At 43.1% G+C, this 18,322-nt stretch overlaps 1 protein-coding gene across 1 annotated transcript; it reads right to left on the bottom strand.

The window, feature by feature from the left end:
- Window positions 1-11,881: 11,881 nt before the first annotated feature.
- On the bottom strand, window positions 11,882-18,097 carry LOC111970474 (ubiquitin-conjugating enzyme E2 variant 1). Its single transcript, XM_023997235.2, has 4 exons — window positions 17,991-18,097; window positions 16,249-16,397; window positions 13,790-13,915; window positions 11,882-12,195 (listed from the first exon to the last, which is right to left on the bottom strand). Exons 1-4 carry the CDS (start codon window positions 18,010-18,012, stop codon window positions 12,049-12,051), a joined length of 444 nt encoding a protein of 147 aa, XP_023853003.1. The 5' UTR covers window positions 18,013-18,097; the 3' UTR covers window positions 11,882-12,048.
- Window positions 18,098-18,322: the final 225 nt, after the last annotated feature.

The raw sequence follows: 18,322 nt of genomic DNA, 5'->3' as shown, positions 1-18,322 counted from the left end.
TTATGGACAGATGAATCTAAGTTTGAGGTGTTCGGATCACAAAGAACATTCGTGAGATGCAGAAAAAATGAAAAGATCCTGTACTTGACGTCATCTGTCAAGCATGGTGGAGGCAATGTGATGGTCTGGGGGTTCTTTGGTGGTGGTAAAGTGGGAGATTTGTACAGGGTAAAAGGGATCTTGAAGAAGGAAGGCTATCACTCCATTTTGCAACGCCGTGCCATACCCTGTGGACGATGCTTAATTGGAGCCAATTTCCTCCTACAACAGGACAATGACCCAAAGCACAGCTCCAAACTATGCAAGAACTATTTAGGGAAGAAGCAGTCAGAAAATGCATGCAACAAATGTGTAGAGTCACAAGCTTGATGTAGTCATTGAGTGCTATGAATATGGGACCAAATACTTTTTTACTACTTAACACACATATAAGTGAATTTGTCCAAATACTTTTGGTTCCCTACAAATGGTGGGACTATGTACAAAACATGCTGTAATTTCTAAACGGTTCACCCGATATGGATGAAAATACCCTCAAATTAGATCTGACAGTCTGCACTTTAACCTCATAGTTGCATTGTAGCATTTTCAAATCCAAAGTGCTTGAGTACAGAGCCAAAACAACATAAAAATGTGTTGGAGCTCACTGTATGTACAGTATATTGGTCAAGACTCAAGTCATATTGAAGTCATATTCTATTTGATATTCTTATTCATACGGGTTTGCCCTGCCTAGCATAAGCCACATCAGTTAACATCATTTGAATGAACATTCTACATTGCCATGGGAATTATTGCATCACAATAATCAAATCAAATTTTATTAGTCACATGCTCCAAATACAGTGAAAAGCTTACTTACGAGCCCCTAACCAACAATGCAGCTTAAAAAAAATACGGATAAAAGTAACAAGTAATTAAAGAGCAGCAGTAAAATAACAATATCAAGACTATATACAGGGGGGCACCGGTTAGTTGAGGTAATATGTACATGTAGGTAGAGTTATTAAAGTGACTATGCATAGATGATAACAACAGTCTGGGTAGCCATTTTATTAGGTGTTCAGGAGTCTTATGGCTTGGGGGTAGAAGCTGTTTAGAAGCCTCTTGGACCTAGACTTGGCGCTCCGGTACCGCTTGCCGTGCGGTAGCAGAGAGAACAGTCTATGACTAGGGTGGCTGGAGTCTTTGACCATTTTTAGGGCCTTCCTCTGACACCACCTGGTATAGAGGTCCTGGATGGCAGGAAGCTTGGCCCCAGTGATGTACTGGACCGTTCGCACTACCCTCTGTAGTGCCTTGCGGTCGGAGGCCGAGCAGTTGCCTTACCAGGTGGTGATGCAACCAGTCAGGATGCTCTTGATGGTGCAGCTGTAGAACCTTTTGAGGATCTGAGGACCCATGCCAAATCTTTTCAGTCTCATGAGGGGGAATAGGTTTTGTCGTGCCCTCATCACGACTGTCTTGGTGTGCTTGGACCATGTTAGTTTGTTGGTGATGTGGACACCAAGGAACTTGAAGCTCTCAACCTGCTCCACTGCAGCCCCGTCAATGAGAATGGGGGCGTGCTCGGTCCTCTTTTTCCTGTAGTCCACAATCATCTCCTTTGTCTTGATCACGTTGATGGAGAAGTTGTTGTCCTGGCATCACACAGCCAGGTCTCTGACCTCCTCCGTATAGGTTGTCTCATCGTTGTCGGTGATCAGGCCTACCACTGTTATGTCATTGGCAAACTTAATGATGGTGTTGGAGTCGTGCCTGGCCGTGCAGTCATGAGTGAACAGGGAGTACAGGAGGGGATTGAGCACGCCCCCCTGAGGGGCCCCTGTGTTGAGGATCTGCGTGGCGGATGTGTTGCTATCTACCCTTAACACCTGGGGGCGGCCCGTCAGGAAGTCCAGGATCAAGTTGCAGAGGAAGGTGTTTAGTCCCAGGGTCCTTAGCTTATTGATGAGCTTTGAGGGCACTATGGTATTGAACGCTGAGCTGTAGTCAATGAATAGCCTTCTCACATAGGTGTTCCTTTTGTCCAGGTGGAAAAGAGCAGTGTAGAGTGCAATAGAGTATGCATCATCTGTGGATCTCTAAGTGCGGTATGCAAATTGGAGTGGGTCTAGGGTTTCTGGGATAATGGTGTTGATGTGAGCCATGACCAGCCTTTCGAAGCACTTCATAGCTACAGACGTGAGTGCTATGGGTCGGTAGTCGTTTAGGCAGGTTACCTTAATGGTCTTGGGCACAGGCACTATGGTGGTCTGCTTAAAACATGTTGGTTTTACAGACTCGGACAGGTTGAAAATGTCAGTGAAGACACTTACCAGTTGGTCAGTGCATGCTTGCAGTACACGTCCTGGTAATCCCTCTGGCCCAGCGGCCTTACTCACATCGGCTGTGGAGAGCGTGATCACACAGTCTTCCAGACAGCTGGTGCTCTCATGCATGTTTCAGTGTTATTTGCCTCGAAGCGAGCATATAAGTAGTTTAGCTTGTCTGGTAGGCTCGTGTCACTGGGCAGCTCTTGGCTGTGCTTCCCCTTGTATTTGCGAGTGTACCCATGAGGTTACCAGTAGGTCCTAACTGCATCCTACAAACACCTGTGTCCTGCTTGCCAGTTTGACCTATTTGATCCAGCAGCAAGAGATGGGTCCAGATGATTGAGAATTCCTATCCTATTATGGTGATTGAGCACTTAGCCCTCAACCACTGACATGCAGTGTCTTAGACTGCTGCGCCACTCGGGAGCCCCACCCAAGTGGCTCTCGAACTTAATCAAGCAGCTGACGTGACATTTTAGTTCTAGGTTAACCAAGAGGATCATTATAAGATGATAGTAAGACATTATACAGGGGTCATACATGCTCATAACAGGTCTTACAATGCATAATACCTGCATCATAATGCATTATTCATTCAGGCTTTAAGTAAAGTGTTACCCAATGGTTCAATGAAAAAGAACAGTCTACTTTCCTTAGAATTTTTACTATGAGATGTTCTGATGGAAAATCACATAAGCCTAGCTGATCTTAAATCGTGTGATTCTAGGTATTTGCTGTTGATGTGAATTATTGCCTAAACCACAATACCCCTCCCCCAAAAAATCCTGATAGAAAACCTATATATTGCTGGGGCCATATTCATAAACCATTGCAGAATAGGACTGCTGATCTAGAATCAGTTTAGCCTTTTAGATCATAAAGAATGAGACTTCATGGACAAGAGGGACCTGATCCTATTCAGCACTTCTACTATGAAGAACTTTATAAATACGGGCCCTGATATAATGAGGTGTACTCTTTGGCACTCCTTTGAGTTCACAGAGTTCTCCATATTGTGTGACGTAGCCTATAGGAGACTGGGGCACCCCCAGCTGTGTCTCTCATTGTGATGAATTTGTGCTGCTTTCCCCTAAAAACCGCCCAGGTCACGTGACTCTTTGTCCCGTCTCTACGTTGGCCTCGCAGGAGAGGAGCGGTGGCTGAGCCCGGCGGCCAAAGGGGAACAGCTGTTGAATGAGGACCAGTGGTCTGCTTCCCATAGAGATGCTGCACCTTGCAAGTCACTCTATCAAGATGGACGAGAACAATCCCCATTTGCTGAGCAGACGTGTTTTCTACTCAGCGGATGACCGCTTACTTCATAAAGGACTTTTCTCCCCCAATTGGTCTTCCCCAAATCTTCTCTCTGGGTGGGTGGCTACTTTAGCCTCTCTGCCTTTGACAAATGAGAAAGACCAGTGTCAAATCAGGAGGTCCATCCTTCCAGTATCATGAAAATCTGCATGACACTACAGAAGTCTTTCCGTCAAAGCCTAGTGTCACATTTGACATTTGCCACAGAAAGAGACAGGGCAATTTGTTGGACATCCTGAGATTTCAGTTTGCAGATGTCTGCAATCTTTTTCGTAAAACTAGCATAGGGATTACATATTGGGCCACATTTGTTGTGTTTAATTATAAACTGGGTGGTTCAACCCCTTAATGCAAATTGGCTGACAGCTGTGGTATATCAGACTGTATACCATGGGTATAACAAAACATTTATTTTTACTGCTCTAATTACGTTGGGTAACCAGTTTATAATACCAATAAGGCACCTCTGGGGTTTGTGATATATGGCCAATATACCATGGCTAAGGGCTGTCCAGGAACTCCACGTTGCGCATAAGGTTTTAGGTCTGGCCATAACACTGTTTCAGCAACATTGAAGGTTTTAAATGACATCCACTGTGCTCTTGATAAGAAGTTACATTGTGTGTCTGTCTTTATTGATTTGTCGTAGGCTTTTGACACTGTGGATCATGCTGTGTTAGTGCAAAGGTTAAAATGTTGTGGAATTACTGGTCATGCTCTAGATTGGTTTATAAATTACCTATCAAATCGCACACAATGTGTAATGGCGGATGGTTGTAAATCTGAGTCCATAGAGGTGTGTTCAGGTGTTCCGCAAGGTTCTATTTTGGGCCCACTGTTGTTCATTTTGTATATCAACAACATTGGGGATCTTATTGAAACAGCGGATGTTAATTTTTATGCAGTTATTCAAGTCGTAGTAGTTTATCTTTAGCTTTTGAAAATGCCCAAAGAGCATTTAACATCATACAACAGAATCTGTATGATTTAAAGCTGGTTCTAAATTCATGGTATTTTCAAATGCCAGGCATGTTACTAATCATGTCATTGCTACATTTGCTGGACATACTATGGAGCAAGTTAAAGTGTACAAATATTTGGGTGTGTGGGTTGATGATAAGCTGAGCTTCACTGTGCATGTAGAGAACTTGATAAGGAAGCTCAAGCTGAGAATAGGTTTTTATTACCGGCATAAGGCTTGTTTTTCTTTTGAGGCCAGGAAAGGAGCTTGTACGATGTACAGGGGGAGAACAAGTATTTGATACACTGCCGATTTTGCAGGTTTTCCTACTTACAAAGCATGTAGAGGTCTGTAATTTTTATCATAGGTACACTTCAACTGTGAGAGACGGAATCTAAAACAAAAAATCCAGAAAATCACATTGTATGATTTTTAAGTAATTAATTTGCATTTTATTGCATGACATAAGTATTTGATCACCTACCAACCAGTAAGAATTCCGGCTCTCACAGACCTGTTAGTTTTTCTTTAAGAAGCCCTCCTGTTCTCCACTCATTACCTGTATTAACTGCACCTGTTTGAACTCGTTACCTGTATAAAGACACCTGTCACCACGCTCAATCAAACAGACTCCAACCTCTCCACAATGGCCAAGACCAAGAGAGCTGTGTAAGGACATCAGGATAAATTGTAGACCTGCACAAGGCTGGGATGGGCTACGGGACAATAGGCAAGCAGCTTGGTGAGAAGGCAACAACTGTTGGCGCAATTATTAGAAAATGGAAGAAGTTCAAGATGACGGTCAATCACCCTCGGTCTGGGGCTCCATGCAAGATATACACCTCGTGGGGCATCAATGATCATGAGGAAGGTGAGGGATCAGCCCAGAACTACACGGCAGGACCTGGTCAATGACCTGAAGAGAGCTGGGACCACAGTCTCAAAGAAAACCATTAGTAACACACTACGCCGTCATGGATTAAAATCCTGCAGCGCACGCAAGGTCCCCCTGCTCAAGCCAGCGCATGTCCAGGCCCGTCTGAAGTTTGCCAATGACCATCTGGATGATCCAGAGGAGGAATGGGAGAAGGTCATGTGGTCTGATGAGACAAAAATAACTTTTTGGTCTAAACTCCACTCGCTGTGTTTGGAGAGAAGAAGAAGGATGAGTACAACCCCAAGAACCCATCCCAAACGTGAAGCATGGAGTGGAAACATCATTCTTTGGGGCTGCTTTTCTGCAAAGGGGACAGGACGACTGCACCGTATTGAGGGAGAGATGGATGGGCCATGTATCGCGAGATCTTGGCCAACAACCTCCTTCCCTCAGTAAGAGCATTGAAGATGGGTCGTGGCTGGGTCTTCCAGCATGACAACGACCCGAAACACACAGCCAGGGCAACTAAGGAGTGGCTCCGTAAGAAGCATCTCAAGGTCCTGGAGTGGTCTAGCCAGTCTCCAGACCTGAATCCAATAGAAAATCTTTGGAGGGAGCTGAAATTCCGTATTGCCCAGCGACAGCCCCGAAACCTGAAGGATCTGGAGAAGGTCTGTATGGAGGAGTGGCCAAAATCCCTGCTGCAGTGTGTGCAAACCTGGTCAAGAACTACAGGAAACGTATGATCTCTGTAATGCAAACAAAGGTTTCTGTACCAAATATTAAGTTCTGCTTTTCTGATGTATCAAATACTTATGTCATGCAATAAAAATGCAAAGGAATTACTAAAAATCATACAATGTGATTTTCTGGATTTTTGTTTTAGATTCCGTCTCTCACAGTTGAAGTGTACCTATGATAAAAATGACAGACCTCTACATGCTTTGTAAGTAGGAAAACCTGCAAAATCGGCAGTGTATCAAATACTTGTTCTCCCCACTGTACATTACTGGCGGTTTTAGATTTGAGTGATGTTATATATATGCAGGCCTCAACCACTACCCTGAGAGCACTTGATTCAGTGTGTCATACAGCCCTCAGGTTCATTACAAATCAAAAACGTCTAACACATCATTGTGATCTCTACAGCACTGTTGGCTGGTCGTTATTGACCTTGCGTAGGCTTAAACACTGGTATACACTGATTTATAAGGCCATATTGGGTAAAATGCAATTTTATCTCTGTTCTTTTTTAGCCAGTTCAGTAAAAAAAATATAAATGAAGGTCCCATTCTCATTTGCTTCTAACAGTACCAAAAATTAGAACAGGTCATGGTAGAAATAGTTTTAGTTACTTAGCTCCGTGGTCCTGGAATGCTCTCCTGAACATTTCAAAATTTCATGATCTAGTTTCGTTGGTGGAGTTTAAACACTTGATCGATGTATATATCATAGAAGAGTGCAATTGACTTTAGGAAAGCTGTTTTTAGTCAAGACTTTCGTGTTTTTACGTAAAATGTTTTTGTTGTACTGTATGTGTGTTTATAGTTTTGTTTAATGTTGTGTTAGTGTATAAGTTGTTTTGTCTGAAACGTTGTTCCCCCTGCTGCTATTGGACCAGGTCTCTCTTGGAAAAGAGATGTTATCTCAATGAGAAAAAACCTGTTTAATAAGGGAGAGAGAAAAAAAAAAAAGTTTTGTTTTGGTATATTGGCCATATACCACATCTCCTCGGGCCTTATTGCTCAATTATAAATGGTTACAAAAATCCAATGAAGATGTAAGCTAATATGTGTCCCTATAGCATTTTTTATATTGTTGTTAAATGTATTTTACAGTGCATTCGGAAAGTATTCAGACCACTTGACTTTTTCCACATTTTATTACATTACAGCCTTATTCGAAAATGTATTAAATTGGTTTTCTCCCTAATTAATCTACATACAATACCACATGATGACAAAGCAAAAACAAGTTTATAAAAAAACACTGAAATTAAACATTTACATAAGTATTCAGACCCTTTGCTCAGTACTTTGTTGAAGCACCTTTGACAGCGATTACAGCCTCAAGTCTTCTTGGGTATGACGATACAAGCTTGGCACACCTGTGTTTGGGAAGTTTCTACCATTCTTCTCTGCAGATCCTCTCAAGCTCTGTCAGGTTGGATGGGGAGCGTCGCTGCACAGCTATTTTCAGGTCTCTCCATAGATCTTCGATCGGTTTCAAGTCCGGGCTGTGGCTGGGCCACTGAAGAACATTCAGAGACTTGTTCCGAAGCCACTCCTGCATTGTCTTGGCTGTGTGCTTCGGGTCGTTGTCCTGTTGGAAGGTGAACCTTTGCAACAGTCTGAGGTCCTGAGTGCTCTGGAGCAGGTTTCAGTCTAGGATCTCTCTGTACTTTGCTCCGTTCATCTTTCCCTCGATCCTGACTAGTCTCCCGGTCCCTGCCGCTGAAAAACAGCCGCACAGCATTCTGCCACCAACATGATCCACCGTAGGAATGGTTCCAGGTTTCCTCCAGACATGATGATGCTTGGCATTCAGGCCAAAGAGTTCGATCTTGGTTTCATCAGACCAGAGAATCTTGTTTCTCATGGTCTGAGAGTCTTTAGGTACCTTTTGGTGAACTCCAAGCAGGCTGTCATGTGCCTTTTACTGAGGAGTGGCTTCCGTCTGGCCTCTCTACCATAAAGGCCTGATTGGTGGAGTGCAGCAGAGATGGTTGTCCTTCGGGAAGTTTCTCCCATCTCCACAGAGGAACTATGTAGCTCTGTCAAAGTGACCATCGGGTTCTTGGTCACCTCCCTGACCAAGGCACTTCTACCCCAATTGCTCAGTTTGTCCGGGCGGTCAGCTCTAGGAAGAGTCTTGGTGGTTACAAACTTATTCCATTTAAGAATGATGGAGGACACCGTGTTCTTGGGGACCTTCCATGCTGCAGAAAATGATTTGGTACCCTTCTCCAGATCTGTGCCTCGACACAATCCTGTCTCATGAGGTCGAAGAACAATTCCTTTGACCTCATGGCTCGGTTTTTCGCTCTGACCTCATGGCTTGGTTTTTTGCTCTGACATGCACTGTCAATTGTGGGACCTTATATAGACAGGTGTGTGCCTTTCCAAATGATGTCCAATCAATTGAATTTACCAAAAGTGGACTCCAAGTTGTAAACTCAGCAAAAAAAGAAACGTCCTCTCACTGTCAACTGCGTTTATTTTCTGCAAACTTAACATGTGTAAATATTTGTATGAACATAACAAGATTCAACAACTGAGACATAAACTGAACAAGTTCCACAGACATGTGACTAACAGAAATTGAATAATGTGTCCCTGAAGAAAAGGGGGGGTCAAAATCAAAAGTAACAGTCAGTATCTGGTGTGGCCACCAGCTGCATTAAGTACTGCAGTGCATCTCCTCCTCATGGACTGCACCAGATTTGCCAGTTCTTGCTGTGAGATGTTACCCCACTCTTCTACCAAGGCATCTGCAAGTTCCCGGACATTTCTGGGGGGGAATGGCCCTAGCCCTCACCCTCCGATCCAAAAGGTCCTAGACGTGCTCAATGGGATTGCGATCCGGGCTCTTTGCTGGCCATGGCAGAACACTGACATTCCTGTCTTGCAGGAAATCACGTACAGAACGAGCAGTATGGCTGGTGGCGTTGTCATGCTGGAGAGTCATGTCAGGATGAGCCTGCAGGAAGGGGGAGGAGGATGTCTTCCCTGTAATGCACAGTGTTGAGATTGCCTGCAATGACAAGCTCAGTCCGATGTTGCTGTGACACACCACCTCAGACCATGACGGACCCTCCACCTCGAAATCGATCCCACTCCAGAGTACAGGCCTCGGTGTAACGCTCATTCCTTCGACGATAAACGCGAATACGACCATCACCCCTGGTAAGACAAAACCGCGACTGGCACTTTTTGCCAGTCCTGTCTGGTCCAGCGACGGTGGGTTTGTGCCCATAGGTGTCGTTTTTGCCAGTGATATCTGGTGAGGACATGCCTTACAACAGGCCTACAAGCCCTCAGTCCAGCCTCTCTCAGCCTATTGCGGACAGTCTGAGCACTGATGGAGGGATTGTACGTTCCTGGTTTAATGGATGGCAGTTGTTGCCATCCAGTACCTGTCCCACAGGTGTGATGTTCAGATGTACCGATCCTGTGCATGTGTTGTTACACGTGGTCTGCCACTGCGAGGACGATCAGCTGTCTGTCCTGTCTCCCTGTAGCGCTGTCTTAGGCGTCTCACAGTACGGACATTGCAATTTATCACCCTGGCCACATCTGCAGTCCTCATGCCTCCTTGCAGCATGCCTAAGGCACGTTCACGCAGATGAGCAGGGACCCTGGGCATCTTACTTTTGGTGTTTTTCAGTCAGTAGAAAGGCCTCTTTAGTGTCCTACGTTTTCACAACCGTGACCTTAATTGCCTACCGTCTGTAAGCTGTTAGTGTCTTAACCGTTCCACAGGTGCATGTTCATTAGTTTATGGTTCATTGAACAAGCACAGGGAACAGTGTTTAAACACTTTACAATTTAGATCTGTGAAGTTATTTGGATTTTTACAAATTATCTTTGAAAGACAGGGTCCTGAAAAAGGGACATTTCTTTTTTTGCTGATTTTAGAAACATCAAGGATCAACAATGGAAACAAAATGCGCCTGAAGCACCTCTCATGGAAAAGACAAATACCTTATGTAAATAAATAATGTAAATAAGGTATGTTTTCTAAGTTTTGAAAATTTCCTAAAACCTGTTTTTGCATTGTCAGTAGTGTGTGTTGATTGATGAGGATTTCATTTTTTTTTTWTTTTTTATCCATTGTGGAATAAGGCTATAACAAAATGTGGAAAAGGGGAAGGGGCCTTAATACTTTCCCAAATGCATTGTTTATAATTTGATAGTGGAAAAAAAGAACCCTCAAGTTTGGTAGTATACACCTTAATTCTCTATTATACTTAACTGCTAATGGAATTGTAGTGAAAAAGATTTAGAATATGCTGAAGCAAATTTAAGATTAGGGTAAATATATTAAATTAACTATACTTAAAAAAATCATAATGATACCTCTTTAGCATCTTAACATTGTTCCTGCACAACAAAAATACACATTCTAAGACATGTGATAACACATACACGTTTTAGATAATTCAAATACAATGTTTTCATTTCACTGTGCGACGGAATGCCGCCCATGCCGAAATGGATTGAGAATCACAAGGAGACAAACACATGCAAAAGTAATTATGTTTAATTAAAATAAAACCATGCACAGGTCACCATCACCCAGACTACAGAATCACACCGGTTAAAAAATAAACATCTAAAGCCATATTTTGCATTCAGTGGGCCCACTGTATGAGATAACCTCAACGAACATACACAGGTCAGCCCTAAAGATGAAACAAAAAAACTAACTCATCATTCCCCACCTAGTAATGTGAACCTGAAAAAGGTGCCAAGCACATAAAATAAGTATTTGAAACCCAATGTAATTTAACCCCTCAAAATGTACTTCCTCCCCATTCAATCACAAAGCGTAACAATCCACATGGCAGAGAGGCCAGAGGTTTAAAATAGGAGTGGGCGATGAACCGAGAGTGCCCAGTTGATACACACACAGTGTTGAATGCCTAATCCCATGTACCGTACATGTGCCAAGGCCCAGAAATTCACATAATCGGGATTGAGAAGCTGGTTGCTCAGTTTGAGACCAATGCTAGCCTGAAAAACACCAATAAATGTTTTAATTCCCTCCCTTGCCGTTTCACCAAGAGTGGTTCAAAAAATAAAACATAAGGGTGGGGGGTTGTCGCTTTTTGGATTTCAGAAACAGACTCTGGCAAGACTATGCAGTGTATCCTAAGCCACTGCGTAGACCAACAGAGCAAGCAGAATCATAAAAACTAGTCTTGCAGCGACATTAAGAGCAGAACAGTTACAACTTTACTGTCCACATTTCAGTGGGGCCACGGGATCTACTTTTCTTTTGCAGCGCAGCAAGTCATCTTGATTTCTGATTTCCACCCCTGCTACACACTACAGAGTAAATGCCACCACCCTTGGGTTGAAGAATCCAGCACACACATAAGATAGGTACACTCAATAAGATCATTTATGTTATTTTACAATCTGGATGTAGAACACAAAGAAGAAGAAGAAAAAAATATGTAAGATGTACAGTAATTTGTATCGTAATGTCTGGTCTGCACAGTTGGGTAGATGATGGGGGTGGTGGAGTCCCTGTGCAACCATCTCTGTCTAATGAGAGAGAGAGAGAGGAAGTGAGCATGGCATTTAGGACAGAAGGTGAGAGGGGCCTGGCAAAAGAGAGCTTATGTGAGAACAGAGTATTCAAGAGTCTCAGAAAAATAAGGGGTACGTAACGCTGTGTGTGTGTGTGTGTGTGTGTGGGGGGGGGGGGGGGTTGTGCGAGTGTGCAGATGTGAGGAAGCATTGAATCAGTGCGAGTGCATGTACTGTATGTGTAGATTTACGTGTGTGTGTGTGTGTGTTGATGGAGATCGTGAGGGAGAGTAGGGATAGCAGGGCTTGTCAGGGCCAGGGGGCTCAGTTGCTGAAGACCTGGCCTTCGGGCGGCTGGGGGAGCTTCATGTTCTCTTTACACATCATGAGCCTCCGGAGCTCCTGCAGCACCACACGGATGCTGTACGAGTTCTGCCACTTAGCCAGTGCCGCCACCGCCCGCGTGTCCACCTGAGGGGAGGTTACAGCCATGTAAGAGACTCACACACAACTTGGAAAAGACATAGTATGAGTATTCGAATACAGCTTAACATAATGTATACTACAAACTTAATGAGTGAGAGATATATACACACAGCTAATTTTAATATACTGTAAACGAACAGTATACTTTCAGTTAAACGTACTAGCGCTTCGCCTGTCTACTGGAAGTTGATGCTGTTGCTATGCAACCTCTTGCTAGCAAAAATTACTAGCTAGAAATTTTACGACTTTAAGGTGTGTAATTAAATTCAATCTGGAGTGCCAGAGTTCTTAAATTCTGAGCGTTTCGCTCTCGGAGCGTTCAGAGCGCACTCTGCCAAGCAGCGTAACTTGGCGCTTTGGCCGAGGAGTAAGGTTGATCCGAGCGTTCTGACCTCACAACGGCAGTCAAGCACCCAAGCTAACTTGCTAGCTACTTCCACACTCAAGTGAGAGAATACCTCACTCTGACCATTTTACTCAAATCTAGCAGAGCTGCTTAGGCTGTTTTCATGTTATCTAGAGCTTTGGTGACAAACTGTTGCTGGCAACAATTTAATTACGCTTTTTTGTCAACGTTTACCGACACCGGCCATATTCAACTGGTGTTGAGTGTTCGTAAATTCATCAGATATTCTGCGCTCTGGCACAGACGAGTGAATTTACGAATGCACCTGAATGTCCATTGAGAACGCACGACTAAACCACTTAGCAAAACTAAGAATGACGGGAATAATCAAGTCAATAAATATTGGGTAGTTAGATAGCATATAGTTAATATACTGGCAAGTTTGATGTATTAGTAGCCAACTAATGTTAGATAGCTAGCTAATTTACCGGCACATACTGCTGTAATGATATGCGGGTCGCAAGGATGGAGGAGCTAACAAATTGTCAGTCAACATAACGTGTAAGGAAACTTATTTGAAAAGTACTTTATTACATTGCTCAACATTTGTCATAATTAGTTAAAGCAATGAATTTGTATCTGCTCTCGGACTTCGGCTGAATATTTTCCAGCATTTTCTTAAAATCTGAGACCGTTGTGACGCCACGCCCATTTTCTGAAGAATTGCATTATGGGCCCTAAGAGCACGGAAATAGTGTCCACTGCTTGTATACTTCGTATTTTGGTGAATATAGTTCGACATCCGGGAACTTTTGGTATACTAACTATATCCATACTATGACCAATAAGCTTACTTTACACTCAATTTACATCACAAATAGTATGTGTAGTATGAGTATTCTAAAGACAGCTATGGCCTCTGTAGAAGAAAATTGGGTTTCAAACCTTGGCTAATTTATTATTTTTATGCTCATTGGTGCCTTCAGCTCAGACAAGGAAAAAAGTGTCCTCAAACAAACCAACGGAGATTCCTGGACAAAAACCCATGTTCAGTAGAGTTTCAAGTGCTTTTTAGTCTAGGACTTCATCTGGGTCTGAAAAACCAGTCCTGCGTCTGTAGGTAATGAATCCGCTGTGCTTTGCAAACTGTAGGCCTTCCGGCCACATACTCCAAAATACAAAAAGGTGCTGAATCCAACCCGAACAATAGGACATGTATGACCTGAGACTTACCACACCGTTTGAGTTGTGCACGCCATTCAGATTGATCTTGGTCACAAATCGGACAAAAGGGGGAGACTCAGGATATCTGGGTCCACATTCTACCTTTAGACTGTACATCCTGTTCTCGTAGATTGTCTGGAAGAAAGACATCAGAAAGGCAAGATTTAAGTCCTGAAACAGGTTTTGGTTCAAGATAAAAGCCTGCATGGTAGTGGGTAGCTGTCAAATCAAAGTTTATTTGTCACGTGGTAGTGGGTAGCTGTCTTGGTTATAATCATGAGCGGTGAGCCATGACAGTGAGTAAGCTTGTTGTAGGCCTATCATTGGACTGCTGGCTCCAGTTTAGTATTGGCCTATGTTGTTAATTAAAGGAGCCTGCAAAACAGAGGTGCATCTGGGACAGAACGCGTGTGGTTCTTTGACTCATGGATGTTTCATCCTTTGTTTGCAAAACTCCTTTTGCGGTCAAAATAAAATATGAATTTTTCTATTTCAATTATATTGCTGTCGCGCTCATGGTGTGGTCCTCCCCTCCCAATGGTGTGTGTTAGTGAGAGATACACAGTGCCTTCGGAAAGCATTCAGACCACTTGACTTTTCACATTGTTACGTTACAGCTTTATTCTAAAATGTAGTAAATAGCTTTTTCCCCCTCATCAATCAACACACAACACCCGATGACAAAGTAAAAACAGGTTTCGAATTTTTAGCTAATTTATAAAAATAAAAAGTATTCAGACCCTTTACTCAGTACTCTGAAGCTCCTTTGGCAGCGATTACAGCATCAAGTCTTCTAGGGTATGATGCTATAAGCCTGGCACACCTGTATATGGGGAGTTTCTACCATTCATCTCTGCAGATCCTCTTGGGCTCTGTCAGGTTGGATGGGGAGAGTTGCTGCACAGCTATTGTCAGGTCTTAATGGAACCCCTTAAGACAATAGCTGTGCAGCAACCCCCACAGCATGATGCTGCCACCACCATGCTTCACCGTAGTGGTGGTGCCAGGTTTCCTCCAGATGTGACACTTTGCATTCAGGCCAAAGATTTCAATCTTGGTTTCATCAGACCAGAGAATCTTGTTTCTCATGGTCGGAGTCCTTTAGGTGCCTTTTTGCAAACTCCAAGCTGGCTGTCAGGTTCCTTTTACTGAGGAGTGGCTTCTGTCTGGCCACTTTACCATAAAGGCCTGATTGGTGGAGTGCTGCAGAGATGGTTGTCCTTCTGGAAGGTTCTCCCATCCCCACAGAGGAACTCTAGAACTCTGTCCTGACCAAGGCCCTTCTCCCCAAATTGCTCAGTTTGGCCGGGCGGACAGCTCTAAGAAGAGTCTTGGTGGTTCCAAATTTCTTCCATTTAAGAATGAATGAGGCCACTGTGTTCTTGGGGACCTTCAATGCTGCAGAAATGTTTTGGTACCCTCCACCAGATCTATGCATCGAAACAATACTATCTTGGAGTTCTACGAACAATTCCTTCGACTTAATGACTTGGTTTTTGCTCGGATATGCACTGTCAACTGTGGGACCTTATATAGACTGGTGTGATTCCAAATGTCCAATCAATTCACCACAGGTGGACTCCAATCAAGTTGTAGAAACATCTCAAGGATGATCAACAGAAACAGGATTCACCTGTGCTCAATATCGAGTCTCATAGCTTAGGGTCTGAATCCTTATTAAAAATAAGGTATCTGTTTTTTTCTAAAAACCTATTTTCGCTTTGTCATGATGGGGTATTGTGGGCAGATTAACAATTATTTTTTTAATCAATTTTAGAATAAGGATGTAAACGTAACAAAATGTGAAAAAAGTCAAGGGGTCTGAATAGTTTCCAAAGGCACTGTAAATTATTGGTTCCTCCACTGGGAGAAAGGTGATTTATGCTATGTTTATCCTCTTTGTTCATGCTCACAAGCAACATCAACAAGAACACATGTACTTCATATAGCTGACAAAATCATGGTTTTGGTTGGGCGAGGGCAACACTACTTTAGGTCTCAGGGCGGGGGACATCACACCATGATGGCTGCTATTAGTGCAAACAGCTAACTAACTAGCTAGCGATTTCACACCTGCTACTTGAGCATGGTTTAGCTGAAGCAGTGTTCTTGGCTATGATTGCGCAGCAGCTCATCCTCTAAAATCAAAATGTTCCATATGTTTTCATTCCTCAAATTGGTGTTAAAATAGAGGTGATTCCATATTGATCGTCAACTGTGGATATAGATGTGGAAAGCGACAGTTGCTGTGTCAGAAAGTAGCATTAGCTGCCAAATCCATTTGCGATGTCCTTGTTTTCTCACTTCCTCAACGCTTATAATTTAGAGAAGGAAATACAATGCACTTGAGAAGAATTGAGGAAACCAGGACTGAGAAAGCAAGGATTTCTGTGGCGTGACGGTGTTTGGTCTGTCACCCTGAGAGGCCTTATGGCTTGTGTGTGTGTGCGTCATTGGTTTTCCATTACCCTGGGAGGCCCTATGATCATGCCTGTCCAGCGAGTCAGCATTATGTCCTCGTCGTCCTCCAGTCCCCAGCTCACTGTCCCGTCTCCAACACCCTTCTGGCCCTCTTCCAGCTCCTCCAGTAGCCGGAAGTTACGGGGAACTTTGATGACTTTAAAAAAAAATACAAGGTTCAAAGCAGACATTTTTCAACCACACATATCTAGTAGTTAGTACAATGTAAACTGAAAATTCACTGCTCTGCACACAGACCAGGGTGCAAAGGTGACTCAATGGGTTCTGTTGAATTGTTCATTAAAAATGCAAAGTGTGGAGCAAGGTTGAAAATACTGTTCATTGTAATACGGTTTATACAGGAAGACATGAAAGGTAAAAACCGGATGACAGTACTCTGTTAGATTGTTCCATTCCTTTCATCAAAATGTTAGGCAAACATGTAGCTAGGCCTAATTCTATGAATTTTGATAGTGATTCATTTAACACAACCCTCCTCAGCTAATTGTATGTTAGCTAATCAAATACAATTAGTAGGAACCAAGTAACTAGCTATCCTATGTTATTCACGCACCACTGAATCTGACACATGCAATTACCATAGCCATCACTTTCTCAAGTTGTGGGTGTGTAGTTGATGGCCAAAGTGCACTTGCTAGTTAGGTATCGAAAAGGAAAGGGGGATACCTAGTCAGTTGTGCAACTGAATGCATCTTCCGCATTTTACCCAACCCCTCTGAATCAGAGAGGTGCGGGGCTACCTAGTTAACAATGTAAATCTACTCTTATCTATAATAGATAACTAGCTAGTTCTCATTACTTTTCATTTTACTGGGTGGGTATAATTTGTTGAACGTTCCAACATGAATCTGTTCCAAAAACGAAGTAAATAACAAGGTTTCCAACAAACAACGCATCCAAAGTTGTATAGCGGCCGAATAAGATACCGGGTAGGGCCTGGGCTATTTCATTAGGTTTTCACTCACCACGTTTATTCCGAAAAATCTCAGGTAGCCTATGGACAAACATTAAGAATAAGCTACGTGGTGAGTTGATGCCTATGCGGCAGCTAGTTATCTATGTTTATTGATCGTGCTACTTTGTATGCGTTGTTGGCAACTTTGTACTTTACTACGTTTTTGGAACAGATTCCTGTTGGAACGTTCCACAAATTATACGCACCCCGTTCACTTAACTAACCGCTAATACACAGTTGGAGAAATACATTTTGACAGATGCCAGCTATTTCAGTTATTCGAAACATGTATACTAGTTCTGCCAAGCTCGATTTGCAAGTTGTCTCGGTTCAGCTGCCACTGGTACCAGCTAACGTTACTAGTAATGTTAGCGTCGTTAGCTGCGCAGAAACATGACGCTGCAGTTGAATAGGCTAGCTAGTAAGTTAGACGAATACACAGACGATGGCTAAACCACACTAGAACCACAAATACAATATTTTATATACAAATTATGGCAGAATCAAGTAATATTTTAAATGCACCAAGTGAGTTGGTCGAGAGCTACAAATAGTCGGAGAAGAGCAAACTGCGCTAACGTTAGCTAGTTAGTAGCTAGCAATACTGGCTGAGCTAACTCACCCACATTCATCTAGTAAACATGTCTCGGGGAATTGTGGAATGTCTTTGAGATTAATGTTTCATAACGGAATGTAATATAGTTATTAAATTAAACGTAAAATACAAGCTCCTCAAATGAATATCACATATGTGTGAACGGGAAATTAGATTACCTGATCCGGCGGCGGCCGCCATCTTTGTCACTGAATAGCGAGGACGCGCACGTTCGAGTACGTCAGTGCAAATCGACTGGCCTGTTTGAGCAGTTTTTGGAGCCGAAGGTCAAAATAAACAAGATTTTCGAGAAGGGTACAATTGCGGCCTGCAATTCGGGGCATTCCTGCACCTGTAGGAACCCCTCTTTTTTTTGCTAGCACAGACTGGAATATGTTCCGGGATTCTTCTAATGGTTTTGAGGAGTACACCAAATCAGTCACTGGCTTCATCAATATGTACATCGATGACGTCGTCCCCACAGTGACTACTACACATCCAACCAGAAGCC

This window comes from Salvelinus sp. IW2-2015, linkage group LG11 (genome assembly GCF_002910315.2).
Source record: "Salvelinus sp. IW2-2015 linkage group LG11, ASM291031v2, whole genome shotgun sequence".
Lineage (NCBI taxonomy): Eukaryota > Metazoa > Chordata > Actinopteri > Salmoniformes > Salmonidae > Salvelinus > Salvelinus sp. IW2-2015.
Note: the sequence above shows the minus strand (reverse complement) of the source record. Positions and strands in the feature narration are given on the sequence as shown.

Coding starts and splice junctions, on each gene's coding strand:
- LOC111970474 (XM_023997235.2), bottom strand. CDS start 18,012: ATGGCGGCCGCCGCCGGATCAG. Junction 13,916..16,248: donor TGATCATAGGGCCTCCCAGG/GTAATGGAAAAC, acceptor TCTTTCTTCCAG/ACAATCTACGAGAACAGGAT. Junction 12,196..13,789: donor TGCACAACTCAAACGGTGTG/GTAAGTCTCAGG, acceptor ACCTCCCCTCAG/GTGGACACGCGGGCGGTGGC.